This window comes from Carassius carassius, chromosome 45 (assembly GCF_963082965.1).
Source record: "Carassius carassius chromosome 45, fCarCar2.1, whole genome shotgun sequence".
Classification (NCBI taxonomy): Eukaryota; Metazoa; Chordata; class Actinopteri; order Cypriniformes; family Cyprinidae; genus Carassius; species Carassius carassius.
This window is the reverse complement of record NC_081799.1, coordinates 22,896,883-22,918,174: the sequence shown is the minus strand read 5'-3', so window position 1 is coordinate 22,918,174 and position 21,292 is coordinate 22,896,883. Positions and strand designations below refer to the sequence as shown.

Genomic DNA, 21,292 nt, shown 5'->3' with positions numbered 1-21,292 from the left:
AAGTGCTAATGTAATGAATATAGAGTATATTAAAGTTTACCCTTTTGAAATAACAAAAAAAAAAAAAAACTTTTTCCACGATATTCATATTTTTTTTTTTTTAGATGCACCTGTATATAAAAATGTCACTTGTATTTTGGCCATAAACACACTTCTATGTACAAAAATATAACAAAAAGCATCAAATTTACATCACAGACACTCTTTTCGGTATTTTATGTGAGGTTCAGAATTGTCTTATCAGGCTGCATTTTTACGGGACATGAATTATTGACCAGACCCCTTCTGTTCTATTTAGGAGCTATAGGACGTTGTGATGGGATCCGTTGACCATCCTTCCGTGAAATTGAGAGACTATGAGAGAGGCGTTTCAAACTTTGGCTATAAGCACCGTTATAAAACATTGAGATATAAATTTAAATGAAAAATCAAGACAAAGTCATTCAATGAAGAATAGGTAAAGTGGTTTAATTATGTACTGTATACAATGGATCACACCAATTACTGAATCTAAAGCGACCTTAGAATTGTCCTTATGACATTCATGAAAAATTTTTCACAAAAACATGGTCAGAATCAATGTGTAGTCAGAAGCACAATATAATTAGACAGACAACAACACAAGAAAAATCTTTGAATGTTTGTATTGAGTTCAAGTGAATATACAGTACATGAAACCGTACAATAGATAAAGACTGTCACAATATTTCAGTAGAAACAGACCATATATTTGCAATTAATGCAACATTTTCTGATCAAATTCGTATAAACCAAAGGGGAATAATCATGAATATTATACATATTTAATATAATTTTGTGCACCATTTCATTGGGGGTTACCAATTCTAACATTTGCAGTTTATTAGGTTGCTAAATAAATTGTTAATATTACATCAATAATAAGAGATACAATATGATCTTGTGCTTAAAAAGTGTGCTTTAGTAAAGGTCTGTTCACACCAAGTTTGAGGTGACTAAAATATACGGAATTATAAAATATTTGGAAGTCATTTTTTGCACCAAAACAATTCTACACTATTTTTTGATGCAGAATTTTCTTCATTCTCTGAAAAAAGTCTGGATACCTGAAGTAAATGTTCAACATTTTAAATAAATCAATTTTAATTCCATACACAAAAAAGGTTTCAATCTTAAAATCTTGCTGTGCATTTATGTTGTGCACTTGGTGTGAATAGGCCTGAAATCTACAGGACATACCATCAAAATACGCATAAAAAGCCATTTATATGACTTTATTATAACTATATGTCTAACATTTAACAGTAAAAATAACTTAGTTCCAAACAATGGCAGTTAAACTCATGTGCTGTATACAATTAAAGTGAGAAGTGCAATAAGTTAATAGTGGTTAGCTTCAGCTTTGTTTGGTGTACTTGTGCTGTTTTCTGTCTGTGATAACAGTCCATTATGAGTTCTTCAAGCTGAAGTGTGTAATTTTGTTTCATTAAAATAATTAAAATCTTCTATCCTGGTTTATTATGCAGAGACAGCTGTAAGTAAACCATTCGTAGGGCGAATTACTGAATAGTGCAACAACTGTGGCTATGTTCAGAATAGCGTACTACATACTACAGTATGTATACTATGCATGGTATGAATAATTTCTGTATGCATAGAATACCTGGATGCAGTATACAGTCATCCATAATGCAATGTGCTCGACAGGAGTCGATTCAACGAGAGTAACGAACAAGATGAAATTTAAATAATGCGTACCATTTCACATGCTATCTAAAAACAGTGGGCAGTGCTGACTAGTGTGCAGTACACAGTGTGCTAGTATACCAATCCGAACACAGGATACAGCTTTGTGAAGCTTTCAAAACATTGCTGTTTGTTTGAGCACCCTGAAATGTTAACTTCTGACTCAACCAATGGGTTGACTTTGGAGTGGAGCTACAATAGTAGAGAGAGGAAAACCTGTTTGGAAATAGTCATTATTTTTGCAATTCCATTTTGTGCCACTAGAAATTACACACAGCAGTTTTAAATACACTGCAAAGTATTGCTAAACCGTTCCCAATTATCTTGCTGGTAATTCATCATTAGATTAATCAACACTGGACAGAAAAAAACTTACAAACCCACAAAAGAGTATTGATAACACAGAAATATCTTTTGCCTTCATAACATTCAACTTCCATAAATGCAGCATTCCTTAGCCTTCATTTGGGCGGATTCATTTAGGGAATGTACAAGAGGTTCGAATGTATATATATGGTGTACAAAAATAGCGTATAATCTGGTTGAAAGCGAACTGTGCATAGCCTGCTCATAGGCCCAGGGGCTGAGGGGAGATTCAGAAGGTTTGGTCATCGTTGCAAGAGTCTGTCCAGTGACCGAACGCCTCACAGATGTCGCAGTACGGTCGTTCGCCACTGCGGCTCCCGTGGTATGTGGTGTGTGGAGGCGAGTCTGGGGATTGCATTTGAGTGGGACAGTCCTCCGTGTCGTGCAGGTCAAAGCAGTCACAGATGTCGCAGAAAACGCGTGGTGGAGCTTTCTTCTTCTTTTTGACCTCACCAAGACTTGAGAGACAGAGGATACATTTTTTTATTTTTCGTAAACCCTGTGCGAAGAATAATTATAGCAACGAAGATGCAAGTAGTGCAGTGCTTGTCAAGCATGTACAACATGACCATGTGCCAAGGTTATTACAGTTAACAGAAACAAACAAACAAAATATAATAAAATAAATGTTAAAGGTACAGGTTGTAGGACCTGCCACTCGAGCTTTGTTGTCTTCTACCCAACCGCTGCTGGCCATCAATCAGACGGAAATATAAATAAAGTATTTAACGGATGAGGTAAAGTTTTTATAAATGTTGTGCTTGATGTCATAATTTTCAAATGCAAGTTCAATGATTTGCGCGAGTAGATTACATACAAAGTCAATGCAAATACGCGATCAGACTATGGATCAGACGCGTCCTCGTGTGGGTCTAGAGACGCGATGCCCCACATTTGGCCTGTATGTCCCATAATACTTATCTTGTTGGTCATTATAATAGCATACGTTTTCTGTAAAGATACAAATAAAAAAATACACCTGTCAAGTAAAATTTACGGGAGCTGTCCTTGTCGACAGAACCAGCGGCAGACGGTAAACAGTAATTATGTTCCATAAATAAGTAACACAATCCACCATAAAACATGCAAGAAGTAAATAAGGAACTGCTTGAAGCAAGCTAGTGGTTTGCTGGACGCTAGACATTACTTCCGCATTTGTCCACGACACTGTTGTCATGTGGTTTCTACTTCAGTAAAGGCGATAACAAAGGGTAACTAACGTCATTGAGGGGGCGACTGCACTGCCCCGTGTTTAGAATGGGAACTTTCTCATAATTTACAAGTAGTTGAAAACATTAGAGATATTGTTAGTAATCAGCTGGACAACATATATAACACTAGCCTAGTGGTTTTTGGATATTTTACTGCAAATATCTTACACATTGTACCTTTAAATGGATACTCCACCCCAAAATGAACATTTTGCCATTAATCACTTACCCCCAAGTTGTTCTAAACCCGTAAAAGCTTAGTTCATCTTCAGAACACAACTTTATTTTGGATGAAAACCAGGAGGCTTGTGACTGTCCCATAGACTGCCAAGTAAATTACACTGTCAAGGTCCAGAAAAGTATGAAAAGCATCGTCAGAATAGTCCATCTGCCATCAGTGGTTCAACCATAACGTTATGAAGTTACGAGAATACTTTTTGTACGCGAATAAAAAAAAATATTGACTTAAAATAACAATTTGTCTCCTCTGAGTCTCTCCACATTATCGTAGCGGAATTTTGGAGAATATTAGCTGAACGCATGCAGTGTCCGCTCTTCTGTGTCAGCTGCACTGCGCAGATGAGCTGTTTTCTATCAAATCAAAGCGTAAAAACAAATCAAAGCGGCTGACACAGAAGAGTGTAAGCTGCCTACATTCAGCTCATATTCTCCAAAATGGCTCTACGCTGATGCGGAGAGACACAGAGGAGACAAATTGTTGAAGTCATTATTTTTGTTTTATTCGACTATTCTGACGAAGCGTTTCATACTTTTCTGGACCTTGACAGTGTATTTTACTTGGCAGTCTATGGGACAGTAACAAGCCTCCTGGTTTTCATCCAAAATACCTTAAATTGTGTTCCAAAGATGAACAAATATTTTATTGATTAATGACAAATTTTTCATTTTGGGGTGGAGTATCCCTTTAACTGCAATATTTTTATAGTTAAATATTAAAAAATAAGTGCAACAGAAGTTGTACTCAAGAAACATTTTTCATTTTCATTTAGTTTAACTTGATGTACTAAAACTGAAATAAAAATGTATAAAAACTATAGACATTTAAAAAAATGTATATAGTAATGAAAAACCACCCAACAAAATGACTAAACTTAACCAATTAAACTTAAAATGAAAATTGAAAATAAAACTAAAAAACAAACTCTAAATATTAATAAAACCGGTGTCTGCTAGACAAGAAAAAAGTCAAGATGTCAGAACTCAATTGGACTTACCCATCATTTTCATCATTTCCGTTGAACTCGGTCAATGCCATTTTCTTCAGCTTCACCTTTAGTTCTTCATTCTTCCTCTGGAGGTCCACAATGACTGAGTTCAGGAAGTTGATCTGATCCATGAAGAAAAACACGGAAGAATTTAGAAATTGACAAATATATTCTAAAAACAGAATCCAAATACAGAGCAGAAGAGTTTTACCTGTCCCTCAGCAAACTCTTTCTCTTCTCTCAGTTGGTCTATAGCAGCATCACCTACAGGTGAAACAAACAAACAAATTAACGAGTTAGTTCACCCAAAAATGAAAAGTTGCCTGTGATTTACTCATCCTCGAGGCAAAGTTTCCTTACTTTAGCAAAGGAAAGCCAGTCTCCTCTTGGCTTATAACGAAATTCTCAGTTTGTATTTCTAATTCATGACCAGCATTTGGTTTTGTTCTCTCTCTCTGTGTTCATCACTAATCATGCAACGCCGACGTCCTACATCATCAACCAGAACGGCTTCCACATACGACAGTTCGATGAAGTGAGAGAAGTGTGTATTACATTTGAAATATGGATATTTTTCTTACAAAAACACATGGATTCACTACAGGAGGCTTTTATTCACCCCCCGGAGCCATGTGAGGCACGTTTTATTATGGATACGGATGCACTATATTTTAAGTCTTTTGGACTGTTGAACAGAAACACCCACCCACTGCAATGATAATGCTTAGAAGAGCCCGGACAATTTTTTATGTAACTCCGACTCCGAAGAAAGTCATATACACCTAGGATGACAGGCTAATTTTCATTTTTGGGTGAACCAACCCTTTAAGAAAGGATTTGTTAAAATGTTTTGCTTCGTTATAGATTCATTTTTCATACTGTGTGTATTAGTCATAGTACTTCCATTTCCAGTGTAACAAAATAATTTAAAGCAAATGCAACAGAAAAATCATTTTTAACATATCTTAAGACATTTTTAAATAAAACTGGATTAAAAATAGAAGATGATATGAGGTGATAACTTTGATGGCATTTCCTGAATTAAACATGCAAATTCATTGATCAAATAATGCCAGGCTTGGTAAACAATAGAGACTTTTTCAAAATATTACAAAATCTTTCCACAAACTTTTAAATGATGAATTAAATGTGAATTAATGTAGCTGGCAATGTACAGTATCCAGTACACAAAGCAAAATGCAGTCATTCCGTTCCAGATATAAATACGCTGACAGACCTGAACTGACTTCCTCTCCATTCCCCGTCTGCCGGACCTCCAGCTTTTGCTCCAGGCTGTTCACTCGGCTCTCCAGCTGGGCTTTGTCCTTCTCTAGAGACGTCACAGCTGACTGGAGTGTCTTGGCCATGGCATTTTCCACACGAAGCACTGCAATCTGGAATTACAAATGATTTTTTCCCCCCTTATCCGACAAAATTAAGTGCCAATAATACTAAGTTTCATATAAAAAGAAAACAATTTGAAATGCTTTAGACAGCTTTAGTGTTTTATGCATTTAATCTACTAGAATCATTTGTTTTATATAAGACAAATTCGGTCATAGTCCAAAGTGAATAAAACATACTTTGAAGAATGATCCGGAGGTTTAGTAAGACTTTAGAAACACAAGAGTCAAAGTTCTTACCTCATTTCGTAGCGTCTCTAGCTCTTTGTCTTTATCAGACATCATTGCATTGGACTTCTCACTATGAGGACAGACAAGAGCTCACTGTAACTGGTTGGATTTACAGTCATGTTACAAAAGCCATATGTAGGCTGAGAACATGCATAACACCATCTTTCAATGGAGCTCCAAAGATTACAGAAAAAAAAAGATAAAAAAAAAATGAACAGACATCCAGTGGGACTGTGCAGTATTTTTAGGGTGGAGGAAAACAATAGATCTAAAGCCAAAAACCTTTTTTGTTTGAGCTTTTCTCTAGATGTGGTAATCTTGGTGTATCATAAAATACTGATATTTAAAAACGTGTACTGACAAGCTTTTTTGAAAGCCTTCATTTCCCACGAGATGAAATGACATTTAAAGCCTCCCAGAGTACATGTGATCTCAAATCCAGCTCTCACTTTTACTAAGACAGAGCTCCATTAAGCACCATCAAAAGCATCTGTGATATGCTGTTTATAACCACAGATAATACATTTAGTTTTGAAGCTTGTGAAGAAATTTAAAGGAATAGTTCATTAAAAAAAAGAATATTTGCTCACAATGTCCTCACCCTCTGGTCATCCAACATGTAGAGGAGTTTGTTTTTTTATCTGAACAGATTTGGAGAAATTTAGCATTACTTCACTTGCTCAACAATGGATCCTCTGCAGTGAATGGGTGCCATCAGAATGATTGTCCAAACAGCTGATAAAAACATCACAATAATCCACAAGAAATCCCCACCACTCCACTCCATCAGTTAATGTCTTGTGAAAGAAAAAGCTGCATGTTTGTAATTAACAAATGTATCATGTTTTAACTTCAAACTGTTGCTTCCAGCTAAAATATCCTCTATCCATAATAATGATTTTACCATTGAAAAAGTAATTTGGTCTAAATCAAGAGAGAAATATGCACAGATCGAGCAACGTTTACAAGTGGAAATAGTCCAAAACAGTTCCACTTAAATATGTGGGTGGATTTTGATGTGAGAAACCGGGAGATTATTTTGGTCTGAAGCAATGGTTATAACACCTTAATGACCTTACGGATTTGTTTATTGCAAATATGCAGCTTTTCACTTCATGAGATGTTAACTGATGGACTGAAGTGGTGTGGATTACTTGTGTATTACTGTGATGTTTTAAACAGCTGTTTGGACTCTCATTCTGATGGCACCCATTCACTCCAGACGATACATTGGTGAGAAAGTGATTTAATGCTATATTTCACCAAATTTGTTCTGATGAAGAAACAATCTCATCTATATCCTGGGTGACCTGAGGGTGAGTGAACTTAAAATTTTAGCTTTTAAAACAATTTTTGCCATAGACTTCCACTTGAAGACTTCCGTCTTGTGCTTACCTCTCTGTAATCTCCAGCTGGCTAGTCAGAGCTTCGCTGCCAAGCTGCCAAAAAACAAACAAACAAACATGATTACATGATAAGTCAATCCCTCAAACTGATGGAGAATGTCACAGGGCAACACATTTCAGAAGAGCTGACAGGAAAAGTAGAATCAGCAGACAGATAAACACCTTCTGCGGTGCGTGGACGTCCACCTCCTGAGCCAACGTCCCTTTCTCGTCCTGGAGTGACACCTGCCTCTGAGACTTCTGATTGGCTGACAGTTTTAGCTCCTCACTACACAGAGAGAGATAAAAAGAGAGTTAAAGCCAATACTAGCATTAGCATACCTGCATACTACAACCCGAATTCCGGAAAAGTTGGGACGTTTTTTAAATTTTAATAAAATGTAAACTAAAAGACTTTCAAATCACATGAGCCAATATTTTATTCACAATAGAACATAGATAACATAGCAAATGTTTAAACTGAGAAAGTTTAAAATTTTATGCACAAAATGAGCTCATTTAAATTTTGATTTCTGCTACAGGTCTCAAAATGGGACGGGGCATGTTTACCATGGTGTAGCATCTCCTTTTCATTTCAAAACAGTTTGAAGAAGTCTGGGCATTGAGGCTATGAGTTGCTGGAGTTTTGCTGTTGGAATTTGGTCCCATTCTTGCCTTATATAGATTTCCAGCTGCTGAAGAGTTCGTGGTCGTCTTTGACGTATTTTTCGTTTAATGATGCGCCAAATGTTCTCTATAGGTGAAAGATCTGGACTGCAGGCAGGCCAGGTTAGCACCCGGACTCTTCTACGACGAAGCCATGCTGTTGTTATAGCTGCAGTATGTGGTTTTGCATTGTCCTGCTGAAATAAACAAGGCCTTCCCTGAAATAGACGTTGTTTGGAGGGAAGCATATGTTGCTCTAAAACCTTTATATACCTTTCAGCATTCACAGAGCCTTCCAAAACATGCAAGCTGCCCATACCGTATGCACTTATGCACCCCCATACCATCAGAGATGCTGGCTTTTGAACTGAACGCTGATAACATGCTGGAAGGTCTCCCTCCTCTTTAGCCCGGAGGACACGGCGTCCGTGATTTCCAACAAGAATGTCAAATTTGGACTCGTCTGACCATAAAACACTATTCCACTTTGAAATAGTCCATTTTAAATGAGCCTTGGCCCACAGGACACGACGGCGCTTCTGGACCATGTTCACATATGGCTTCCTTTTTGCATGATATAGCTTTAGTTGGCATCTGCTGATGGCACGGCGGATTGTGTTTACCGACAGTGGTTTCTGAAAGTATTCCTGGGCCCATTTAGTAATGTCATTGACACAATCATGCCGATGAGTGATGCAGTGTCGTCTGAAAGCCCGAAGACCACGGGCATCCAATAAAGGTCTCCGGCCTTGTCCCTTACGCACAGAGATTTCTCCAGTTTCTCTGAATCTTTTGATGATGTTATGCACTGTAGATGATGAGATTTGCAAAGCCTTTGCAATTTGACGTTGAGGAACATTGTTTTTAAAGTTTTCCACAATTTTTTTACGCAGTCTTTCACAGATTGGAGAGCCTCTGCCCATCTTTACTTCTGAGAGACTCTGCTTCTCTAAGACAAAGCTTTTATAGCTAATCATGTTACAGACCTGATATCAATTAACTTAATTAATCACTAGATGTTCTCCCAGCTGAATCTTTTCAAAACTGCTTGCTTTTTTAGCCATTTGTTGCCCCCGTGCCAACTTTTTTGAGACCTGTAGCAGGCATTAAATTTTAAATGAGCTAATTAAGTGGATAAAAGTGTAAAATTTCTCAGTTTAAACATTTGCTACGTTATCTATGTTCTATTTTGAATAAAATATTGGCTCATGTGATTTGAAATTCCTTTAGTTTTCATTTTATTGAAATTTAAAAAACGTCCCAACTTTTCCGGAATTCGGGAAGTAGTATTTTTCAGTATTTTAATTTTCTGTGTGCATTTAACATCTGGATGACCTACACTACCATTCAAATGTTCATGGTCGGTAAGATTTTTTTAAAAGACTTTTATTTACAAATGTGGCAGTAAAATAATTTACAATATAAAAAAAGACTTCTAATTCAAATAAATGCTGTTTTTTTATTTTATTTTATTTTACTTCTGAAAGATTCTGAAGATATTCTGAAGAAAATCTATCAAGGTTTCCACAAAATTATTAAGCAGCAAAATTTAGAATATTTAGAATAATAATAAATGTTTCTTAAGCAGCAAATCAGCATAACAGAATGATATCTGAAGATCATGTGACACTAAAGACTGAAGTAATGATGCTGAAAAATACAGCTTTGATCACAGGAATAAAATACATTTAATATCCATTTAAAATATATTCAAATAGAAAATAGTGATTTTAAATTGTAATAATATTTCACAATATTACTGATTCTATTGCAGTGAATTAAAATAAATGCAGCCTTTGTGAGCATAAAAGATTTCTTTCAAAAACACAGAATACATCTTACTGATCCCAGACTTTGAACAGCTGTGACTGTGTGGAATACTGTACCCACAATGCAATGCACTCAACTTGACTTTCTATTTCATATATTAAAAACTAATCTGTAAGTGATATTAAATGTAATATATAGCTAAATATATCACTTCCAGTTAACTGGTCAAATTACATTTTAACATTCAAGTCTAAATAAACATATTTCCATGCAGCACACTACTGATGATCATAATATTCTGCAGCATATTGTACATATACTGTGTGGTACGCAATGTGAGCATAAAATACTGTTGTTGTTTTTTTTTTTATTTTTTTTTATAATGCACAGTGACAGTGACAACAAGCCCTCAACACTTCAATCCACCCTGACGTCAATCCTGTTATACTTTCCTATTTCCCTCTCAAGGCAATGCACATTGTTTAATATTTCATTTTTCCTTTCCATCACGAACCGTCAGCAGTTAAGACCAAGCACTTGACAAATAACAGCATTTGGTAAGAAAAAAGAAAAAAGCAGTAGTAAATACGTGAGCTCAAAAAATAAATAAATAAAAACACTTCAGAAAGGTCACCGTCATCCTCCTCATGTGTAACGAATTAGCCAATCTATTTTTACCCAGGGTCTATTATGATGCAGGAATAAATCAAATCATGCACGCTCAAAACTCAAGCAGAAAATCAAGGTGAAGTCTCTAAACTGCACCGTAAAAAATTAAAAGCTATAAGAGCCTCACAAATTCAAAAAATATTATATTGTAAGCTACAGTATGATACATATTCATGAGCATCAGAAGATCAGCAGAGTGTTATGAAATGAACTCCATGGGATCTCACGTGGAGTCGAGACCGTTAGACAGGCGGAAAACAGCAGCTGTAACTGGAAAGATGCGGTTACGTAAAACTCCCTGGAGGAGAGAAGCTCACTTCTGAAACGTTCAAAAGAGGCTCCACATGGGCACCTGCTTGCATCATTGGAGCCGTCACTCGCTGGACACACCAATCAACCACGGCTTGAAGGAGTGTGTCGGATCAGCTCGAGTTATAGAGGCTTTGAGCTTCGGTTTGTGGTCAACATCAATTCAGAATAGACCTCAATATATTTTATAGAACCAGAAATGTTCATGACAATGTTGTTCAATGTTGCAGACAGATTTATTGCAAATAAATAGCAAAATAAACTGTTTATATATTATCATTTAAAAAAATGAAACCATTTTTATTAGAATTTTTGGAATGTATTTATTTTTGAAATATTTATCTATTTTCCCTCTTGTTTTTCAGTTCCTGGTGTATTAATCAGGTTCTGCCCTACATTTTGTTTTTATTGATTCTCTTGATTGTGAAATGCTGCAAACCAGATTCAACAGCTCTGTGTGTCAGAACATCATGCTTGTTATTCAAAAATTGAGGTAATTAGTAATTTTGCTAACAAATTTTTTTTTTTTGAAAACTGAATGTGCATTTTTAAATAAATTTAGATATAAATTAAAAAGTTAATCAAAATTCAACATTCATTCAATTATTGATGGATCAAATCAGGTTCTGCCCTATATTTTCCTTATTGATTATCCTGAATGTGAAATGCTGCAAGCCAAATTCAAACTCTTATTGCACATGAGCAAAACTGCTCAGTGTGTCAGAATGTGTATTATTGTTATACGAAAAAACATTTCGTATTAAATATTTTAATTGCTTTTTGGAATTAATTTATTATTTTCTCAGCAGGAGTCACCAAACCCTCTTATTTTGATGAAATGAAATCCAGTCAATTCCTGATCAGGTTCTGCTCTACATTTTTCCTTGTTGATTATCATGATTGTGAAATGCTGCAGAACATGTGCATTAAGCTTGTTATTCGAAAGTTGAGCAAGAGAAATTTTGCAAACAAACACTTTTTTTTTTTTTTACTTAACTTAAATACATTTTTTAATTAAAGTAAACCAAAAAAAATAAATTGTGCTAAAATATAAAAAATTACACATTTCATTTTTGAATAAAAAAAAAAAGTAAAACCTTTTGGGTATTTTAAGTATTTATCTCTTTAGCGAGTGTCACCAAACCCTCACTCTTACAGAGACACTTTTCATCATCCATTATTGATGGATCAAATCAGGTTCTGCCCTATATATTTTTTTATTGATTATCCTGAAGCCAAAATCAAACTCTTATTGATTGGAGAACATGTCAGAATGTGTATTGTTGTTATTTGTGTACTGAAAATTTTAATTGCTATTTTTTGGATTTTATTAATAATTTTTTGGTCAGTTTTTTCCACATGAACATGCCTGTGGTTAATCAGAAATCAAAGCTGTTGTGACCATGTGGACTTGTGATGTCATTCTATGACTCCAAGGACTAATTTAATCACCACAATGATGCCAACATGATACTGACTAATTAAGATCATGATCCTTTACAACTCTAACGAAGCACACAATTAATGTAATAAGATGCAGTTGAAAGATGTTAAATGGCGCTCATTTGTTGCAGTTGTTGTTCGGTGGTAAGCAAACGTGAGCTAGGATCATGTCATTTTCTCTCCTCTCTATTATTTCCAGTCCTTTCACTACTATCACTATCAATGAAAGTGTCAAAAGTCCTAAAGAAATAATGAAACAGCCAATGAAGAGAAGGGCAGGCGTGCATGTCAGCAGGAGACTCACATTTCTTTGCGGAGGCTGTCGATGCTCTGTGTTTCTGAACTCAGCTGCTCCTGATACTGAGAGTTCTGCTGCTTCAGGGCATCAAGCTGGTGGATGAGATAAAACACAAATAAATCAAGTGAAAGAAAGAGGTTTTAGGAAAAACAGTTTTGGACTAAACATAGTGGGGTGAAACCTTTCAAGAACATGTATTTCTCAAATCGCTTATTTAAGGAGTATTTTATCATGTCTTTTCTTGGGTTCTTAAATTATTTTAATGACAATCAAGCATACTCCATTTCAAAGTCCCATAAAAAACATCTACACTTCATACCTGTAATAAATAAATAAATAATTATTGTGTAAATATAATTTAAATTTACATAGTGTATTTCTACATAATGGTAGCATTTGTTGTACTATTTATCTCAAGTTTCAGAGGATGACTTTTGGTTCTAAAACTTTGCTTCTGATATAAATGATTTGTAGTGTATTTCTACATAATGGTAGCATTTTTTGCACTTACTTTACTATATGCTCATTTGCACAAAATATCTTTATTCAAGTATTTTTCAAAATGGAAGATATTATCATTATCAATGAAAAAAGCAAAAACAATATAGAAATTTCAAATATAGAACATTTGAAATTTTGCCTCAGCAACTAAAAGTAGTAAAATATGTTAAAGTACTACAATTATTTAAACTAAAACATTATAACAGCTAAATAGTAATATTTAAAATGCAAAAGGACATGAAAAAAATGACTGAAACAAAAACAAAGAAGAAAAACTGAAAATATAAAAATAAAAGCTAATTAAAATGATCAATAAATACCAAAATATATATAATACTCAAACAATACTGGGTAAAAGGTATAAAATTATCATGAAATAATAATGTGATTATGCACAAAGCGGGTGTTTTGAAACATTTTTTTAACGTCCAAAATTTGTCAAATCAGACACCCCTCCTTAACTAGACACACACTGAAATACTAGTTATTTATGTAGCACAAAAATTGCAAGTTAAATGTTTAAGATTAGACCTAAGAGTTAGAAATTGGAACAAATACATAATCCTAGGCATGAGTAAGTGATGCTTGGCTTTAGCAAACACCTGTAAAATTCATGCAAAAAAAAAAAAAAAAAAAAAAACACATTTTTTGGAGTAATGCACACACAACAAGTATTTAGAAAAAGCACGTCAGACAAACACATGTTCCCACGAGACCCATAATTCAATCCCATCACACTGGTGCTGGCTCACTGTAAAAGTAACTGGTCTGCATCAGACTGAGACGTTAATCACACTCTTCAGCACAAACGCCCACAACTGGCCAAGGCGATAATTAATATCCTCTACATGCCAAGAACCAACATCAATGTTTTATTATGAACCAGCAGAGATTGGCCTGTGCTGATATCGCTGAGTGATTCAGTGTTTACATTCAGAAAGCCTGAGAGATTCTGTCATGTTGAAGGAATTACACTGTCATCAGTGAATGAAAATATTAAACGTCATCAAACAACCCACCATTCACACCCAGACACATTAAAGCATTTTTCAACTCAATGTCCACAGCTTAACATCTCCATTACTCAGAAAGAACACACAAGAGACACAGTGACACAAAGTATTTTCTTTCTGTGCATAAAAATAGTGTTGCATATATGGATAGCTGAAAATGATGATTATGATAATTAACAGTATCCAACATTATGGCCAATAGGTGGAAAACGTCTCTTATAAGCCCTACACATTATTGCCAGGTGGAGAATTTCATACAAAGCATTGATTTAAATATAAATTCAAATGTCTGTTTTATGTTTATACAACTGATTATAAAAGCATATGTTATCTAATGGTTATAAAAAATATTTTTCTCAAATATTAGCAAAATTTCCTGTAATTTTTGGGAAAAGCATTGTTATCGTTAACTAAAACTAAAATTCTGAAAATGCTTTGTTACGTAAACTAGAAATAAATATACATATTAGCTTACAAACTTAAATACAGCTAAATAAACATTATCATACATATTTAGATTTTGGTTAGATTTATTTTAATGTGTTGACTGAATTCAAGTATCCGAGGGTGTTTTATGGTTATAACACGGATTATAAAATCATACATTTGCTCCTAAAAATCCACTTTAGGAACTTAATATTTTAACTTAATAATTAAGTTCATTTTTGAAACTGGTCAAAATTCTAATTCAATACATAGGGAGAAAACAACAACAAACAGCGCTCACATTAAACCTCCACTTCTAAATGCTTCAAATGCAGGCACCAAAACTAAATAGTACAATTTATTTAAATTGGAAGAAATAAGCCCATATATTATCCAGTTTGAATATCATCCTAACCCAGTTCTAATATAAAAAAAAAAATAAAAAAATCCTGACATTCCTGATTACCAAGAAGGTCAGTGATATACAGCATCATACATCCAAAGTGCACTACAGAAGAGCGATCTTTACCTGGCACAGAGAACTATAAACGCTGTCCGTGTAGTCCTGTTGGAGTGCTGTCACATCCATGTCTTTCCTGTTATTTCCAAACAAATGTGCCCTATCAATAATACATCCCCTGGCCCCCTGCAGAGAGAGAGAGGCACGAGCTCTCGCCCCGCTGGCGTCCCAGCACACGCTCACGTTTGCACAAACACACGCTCGAAAAGCATCACACAGGGCAGCTTCATTATGTAAGGACGATAGGCCCCGCCCCTCTGGACATCCCCCTACTGTCCCCGCCCCCTCCTTCTGTTGTTCTCCGTCATCTGCCTGCTCTCGTCCTCAACGCTCATTCATCCTGTATTAGCCGTTTCAACATGATACACCTTTGTCTCTGGTGTCATCTGAGAAATGAAAATCCTTGAATGAGCAAAGCCTCTATTCCCTGTTTATTTTATGAATAAATATACAAACCCATTCAAATGTTTCTGAAGGGTCATGTGACACTTAATCCTGGAGTAATGTTACAGAAAGTTCTGATTTGCGTTACAGGAATAAATTACATTTTAAAATATATTTAAACTGTAATAATATTTTACAACATTACTGTTTTTACTGTATTTTTGATAAAATAAATGCATCCTTGGTGAGCATATGCATGAAAAACCCTTACATATCTCAAACTTTTGTACAATTGTGTATTTTTTTAAAGCTGTAGCACAGAGACTTCAATCATTTAATGACACACACACACACACACACACACACACACAAAGAATGAAATTCAGGCTAAACTAAATTAGATCTGCTAATTTAAAACCTTAAGGGGACAAAAGTCCAAAATGAGGTCACAACAAGGTTGTCTTTTTCAATACAGAAACCAAAAATATATTTAAAGGGACAGTTCACCCCCCCCCCCTCCAAAAAAAAGTCATTTCAAAACAAAAAAGAAGCACTTTAGAAAAATGTTCACGCTCCTCGTTTTAATAAAACATCAGGTCATGGTTACAAACAAGTAGTCCATATGACTTGTGTGCAAAAATTCTAAGTAATTTGATATCTTTGTGTAAGAAATAGAGCAAAATTTACATAAATCTACTCTGTCATAACACACAAAGTTAGTGTATGGCTCCACACGTGTTGGAATATAGTGCAAAAAGAAACATGAGCATTCACCAAAACTCAGTTTGTGCTCCATGAATCATATGGGTTTAGAACAACACAAAAAAAAGGTTCCATATTGGATGGTTCAAAACAAAAATTGATTTCCAGCTGAATATTTTCAGTTGCATCAGTGCATCACAAGCAAACCCATTATAACCACAGACTGAACCAACAACACCATCTAAACCACTGCAGATCAATCAATATAATACAGATGCTGAATTCGATTGAGAACCAGTGATATAAGAAGACCTGTTATGCTTTCACACAGTCTTACCATATGTGAAAAGCACAACTTCAGGAGGCAAGTCTCCTCTGATAAGTGCAGGCTGTTGGGGTGATTATGTAAGGCCACGTACGAGCGCTCAGAACATGCTCTACATGCAGCCTGCAGGCGGTCAGATGTAGAGGACTCGTGCATGAATTAACATCGTCTGAACCATTATGTTAGTAAAAGTACAGTTACACAGTGAAAAATCTCTGTTCGCCTCTTCAGTAAATGTGTTCATTCAGTTACAAATGCTAAATATGTTTTAATGTTGCTAATGGCATGTTCACATGCATTTTATTATGATTAATGATGCCTGGGAAGGTGGCATAATGGCTCAACTAAGGTTGAGAGATTTGAACAACAAACTTATAATTCTAAGTATTAAACTTAACCGTACATCAGTGCTACTGTATGAACACGAATACCTCAAATCATGTGGTCTGTGTAGGAGAGCCATTGAGCAACCACCTAGCAACAACTCATGACATCCTAGCAATAAGGAGATGACTTTTGAACTGACTTTTGAAAGACACTTATTCAAATAAATCAATTAGTCACACCCTTCAAGTCCCTTTAAGACAGCAGATACAGACTTATAGTAACCAGGAGCAACTGTTTATCTTCATGATAAGGAGAATAAAGCATATTTACCTCCTCCTGCAACTTCTCATTCCTCTTTGTCATCTGCTCCAGCTTTTCATCAGTCTGTAAACCCTGTTTGAGTGAGAGAAACCTCTGGTCACTCATGTGCCATTTGAGTAACATGCTCAAATATAAGCTAACATATAAAAGCTTGGGGTTGGTATAAGATAATAATTTCAAAGAAATCTCTTCTACTCACCAAGGCTGTATTTATTTGATCAAAAACCCAGTATAACCGGCAATATTTTGAAATATTTTTACAATTTAATAAAACTGCTTACTATTTGAATATATTTTAAAAATGTAAATTATTCCAGTGATGCAAAGAAGCTGAGTTTTCAGCACCATTACTACAGTCTTCATCGTCACATGATCCTTCAACCAACCTTGCAATATTTTAACATGGAAAATACCATATTTTCAGGATTTATTGTTATTACTGTAAGATCATAATACAGAAATATGCAATCAACTTCAAGCTGTGTAAAATAACTGAACTATGGCATTTCGGAAACTACAGTTGTGGCCAAAATTTTTGAGAATTACATAAATATTAGTTTTCAAAAAGTTTGCTGCTAAATTGCTTTTAGATCTTTGTTTCAGTTGTTTCGGTGATGTACTGAAATATAATTACAAGCACTTCATACGTTTCAAAGGCTTTTATCGACAATTACATGACATTTGTGCAAAGAGTCAGTATTTGCAGTGTTGGCCCTTCTTTTTCAGGATCTCTGCAATTCGACTGGGCATGCTCTCAATCAACTTCTGGGCCAAATCCTGACTGATAGCAACCCATTCTTTCATAATCACTTCTTGGAGTTTGTCAGAATTAGTGGGTTTTTGTTTGTCCACTTAGTTATCACTTTTGCCTTATGGCACGGTGCTCCATCGTGCTGGAAAATGCATTGTTCTTCACCAAACTGTTGTTGGATTGTTGGAAGAAGTTGCTGTTGGAGGGTGTTTTGGTACCATTCTTTATTCATGGCTGTGTTTTTGGGCAGAATTGTGAGTGAGCCTACTCCCTTGGATGAGAAGCAACCCCACACATGAATGGTGCCAGGATGCTTTACTGTTGGCATGACACAGGACTGATGGTAGCGCTCACCTTTTCTTCTCCGGACAAGCCTTTTTCCAGATGCCCCAAACAATCGGAAAGGGGCTTCATAGGAGAAAATGACTTTGCCCCAGTCCTCAGCAGTCCATTCACTATACTTTCTGGAGAAGATCAATCTGTCCCTGATGTTTTTTTTGGAGAGAAGTGGCTTCTTTGCTGCCCTTCTTGACACCAGGCCATCTTCCAAAAGTCTTGACCTCACTGTGCGTGCAGATGCGCTCACACCTGCCTGCTGCCGTTCCTGAGCAAGCTCTGCACTGGTGACACTCCGATCCTGCAGCTGAATCCTCTTTAGGAGACGATCCTGGCGCTTGCTGGACTTTCTTGGACGCCCTGAAGCCTTCTTTACAAGAATTGAACCTCTTTCCTTGAAGTTCTTGATGATCCTATAAATTGTTGATTTAGGTGCAATCTTTGTAGCCACAATATCCTTGCCTGTGAAGCCATTTTTATGCAACCCAATGATGGCTGCACGCGTTTCGATTACTGAAGACGATTACTGAAATGATCTCAGCAGGTCCTTTAATGACAGCAATAAAATGCAGTGGAAAGGTTTTTTTGGGATTAAGTTAATTTTCATGGCAAAGAAGGACTATGCAATTCATCTGATCACTCTTCATAACATTCTGTAGTATATGCAAATCGCTATTATAAAAACTTAAGCAGCAACTTTTCCAATTTCCAATATTTATGTAATTCTCAAAACTTTTGGCCACGACTGTATAGTAAACAATAACAGTTAAAAGTTTGGCATAATTAAGATTTTGACTCTTCTGTCCACCAAGGCTGCATTTATTTGATTAAGAATACATTATATTAAAAAAGATTACATTAATTTAAATTTAAATTAAAAATATATATACTAAAATACCATAAAAATGTAATTTCTTCCTGTGATGCAAAGCTGAATTTTCAGCATCATTACTCCAGTCTTCAGTGTCATGATACTTCAGAAATCATTCTAATATGCTGCACATAATAATACCATCTTAATCTAACCCATGCCAAACTTTTGAGCCACTGGGTGCATGTATTACAGATGTCATTCAGTTACCTGTGTTTGGTCTTTGAAGGCTTTCAGTTCTACCACCTGCTGTTCCAGCTCAGCACTTCTCTCTGTGATTCTGTTCAGCTCTCCTTCTGCTCGGCCCAACTTCTCCTTCAGCCCCTTCATCTGAAGCTCTCTCTCTTCACTTTTCGTCTGTTCCTGCTGCTGCTGAATGGCAACATCCCTCTGCATGTCCTCCTTCTCCCTGGACACCTGATCCAGCTTCTCTTCCTGCATTTTAATGTTTCTTTCCATTTCTGCCGCAGAACAGAAGTAGTCATAGAGGAGCTCATGTAGCAGTATTTGTGCTAAAATAATCATTTTCCCCAATTATATTGCACAAATTGGACTACTGAGGAAGTAAAAGTGTGCCGTTGTGGATTATGGCACCGCTGGGAATGGCTGGTTTATCTCCTGAACATGCAAAAACGACACTGCAAAATTGTTCACGTAGGCGCAGGTTCAAATGCCAGGAATGCAAATATATAAATGCTCAGATACTTTATGCAGTTACGAGTCATATGATGAGTTTCTGATGACTTTATGATGACTTTATTTATATCATGTTTCGCTTACCTTGCATAGCTAGTGTTGCTTTATTATTGTCCTCCACTGCTGTGTCAAGTTTCTGCTTCTGAAATCAAACATAAAGAATTTGTACGACATGTTGGCTGAAAAGGAAACAAAAAAACTTTCAAAAATTCCACCCGTTTATTTACAAAGAAATTTCATATAAATGTGCTTTGCTTTCATAACTGATAATAAATGCTATATATATACATATACATATACATATATATATATAATTCAAGTGCCTTATCATATTGCTATTGATGCTTCACATAAAACCTAATCATATCTTTTAAACGTTGTAAAAATCACTGTAACGTATGGCCTCTCATGACTTATTGGCTTAAAAGAAAAATATTTGTAATGATACAAAACTTAATTTTAGAGAAATGTATGTATCCCCAGACACATCTAAATAATTCAATAACATAAAAAGCAGTTATTAAATCACTATATGGGCTGGAGGGAGGCGCAAGCACAGCACGAGATACAGAACACTTAAAAAATACATAGCGCAATTATGTGAAAAAAGAAGTTAGTAAATAATCAGTAGAGAATACTAGATCTTGCAGCTGCTGCTGGAGGGATGTTTTCTCTTGTTCGGAGGAAGTGAGTTTCTGCTGGAATATAAGCACTTCCTTCTGTCTGTTTTCTAATTCAAAGTTCAGCTCCTTGATCTATAAGAATGCAGAAAATACAGTGATCAATTCTAATGATGTAAATGTTTCCTGATGTACAATAACATGTCATAATGCATCTGGTCTAGATGGACTCAAGGGGGTTAAATGGACCTTTTTGTCTTGTAATGGAGGTGAGGCTGATCCCGTGGTCTCAGCCCGGAGAGTTCTCAGCTGAAGATGCAAATCGGACACCTCCTTTTCCAGCTCCATGATTCTGGAGCGCTCGGACACCGTGGCCACCTACAGTGGGAACCAAGACTTCATCAACCGCTTTTAATGACTGAAGCCATTATACATAAACTAGATATTTTATGCATAAGAAACATCTACTATTTTCTCATTAAATTAAATATCTAATCAAATTAGATCCATTTCAGATTCAAATTATGGTCAGGTGGAAAAATATGTAAGAAAAATCATCATGCCAGTAAAAACAAATATGTACTATCATTCAAATAACAAATAACTAATCAAAGTGTTCCTGTAGCTCAAGTGGTAGAGCATTGCGTTAGCAAGCGCAAGGTTGTGGGTTCGATTCCCAGGGAACACATGTTAGGTAAAATTGTTAGCTTAAATGCACTGTAAGTCGTTTTGGATAAAAGCATCTGCTAAATGCATAAATTTAATTAAACTTCTTTTAAAAGAAATTAATACTTTTC

At 35.6% G+C, this 21,292-nt stretch overlaps 1 protein-coding gene across 1 annotated transcript in view; it reads right to left on the bottom strand.

The window, feature by feature from the left end:
- Positions 1–628: 628 nt before the first annotated feature.
- Positions 629–21,292, bottom strand: part of LOC132127854 (CAP-Gly domain-containing linker protein 1-like) — a 26,748-nt gene continuing 6,084 nt past the window's right edge. Inside the window, exons 9-21 of the mRNA XM_059540035.1 lie at positions 20,745–20,873; positions 20,514–20,630; positions 19,960–20,017; positions 19,390–19,640; positions 17,231–17,293; positions 12,709–12,794; positions 7,731–7,836; positions 7,558–7,601; positions 6,172–6,232; positions 5,766–5,922; positions 4,740–4,792; positions 4,538–4,650; positions 629–2,549 (exon numbers count right to left, since the gene is read on the bottom strand). Coding sequence (XP_059396018.1) covers positions 2,321–2,549; positions 4,538–4,650; positions 4,740–4,792; positions 5,766–5,922; positions 6,172–6,232; positions 7,558–7,601; positions 7,731–7,836; positions 12,709–12,794; positions 17,231–17,293; positions 19,390–19,640; positions 19,960–20,017; positions 20,514–20,630; positions 20,745–20,873 — 1,467 coding nt within the window. The 3' untranslated portion in view covers positions 629–2,320. The remainder of the gene's footprint in view (positions 2,550–4,537; positions 4,651–4,739; positions 4,793–5,765; positions 5,923–6,171; positions 6,233–7,557; positions 7,602–7,730; positions 7,837–12,708; positions 12,795–17,230; positions 17,294–19,389; positions 19,641–19,959; positions 20,018–20,513; positions 20,631–20,744; positions 20,874–21,292) is intronic.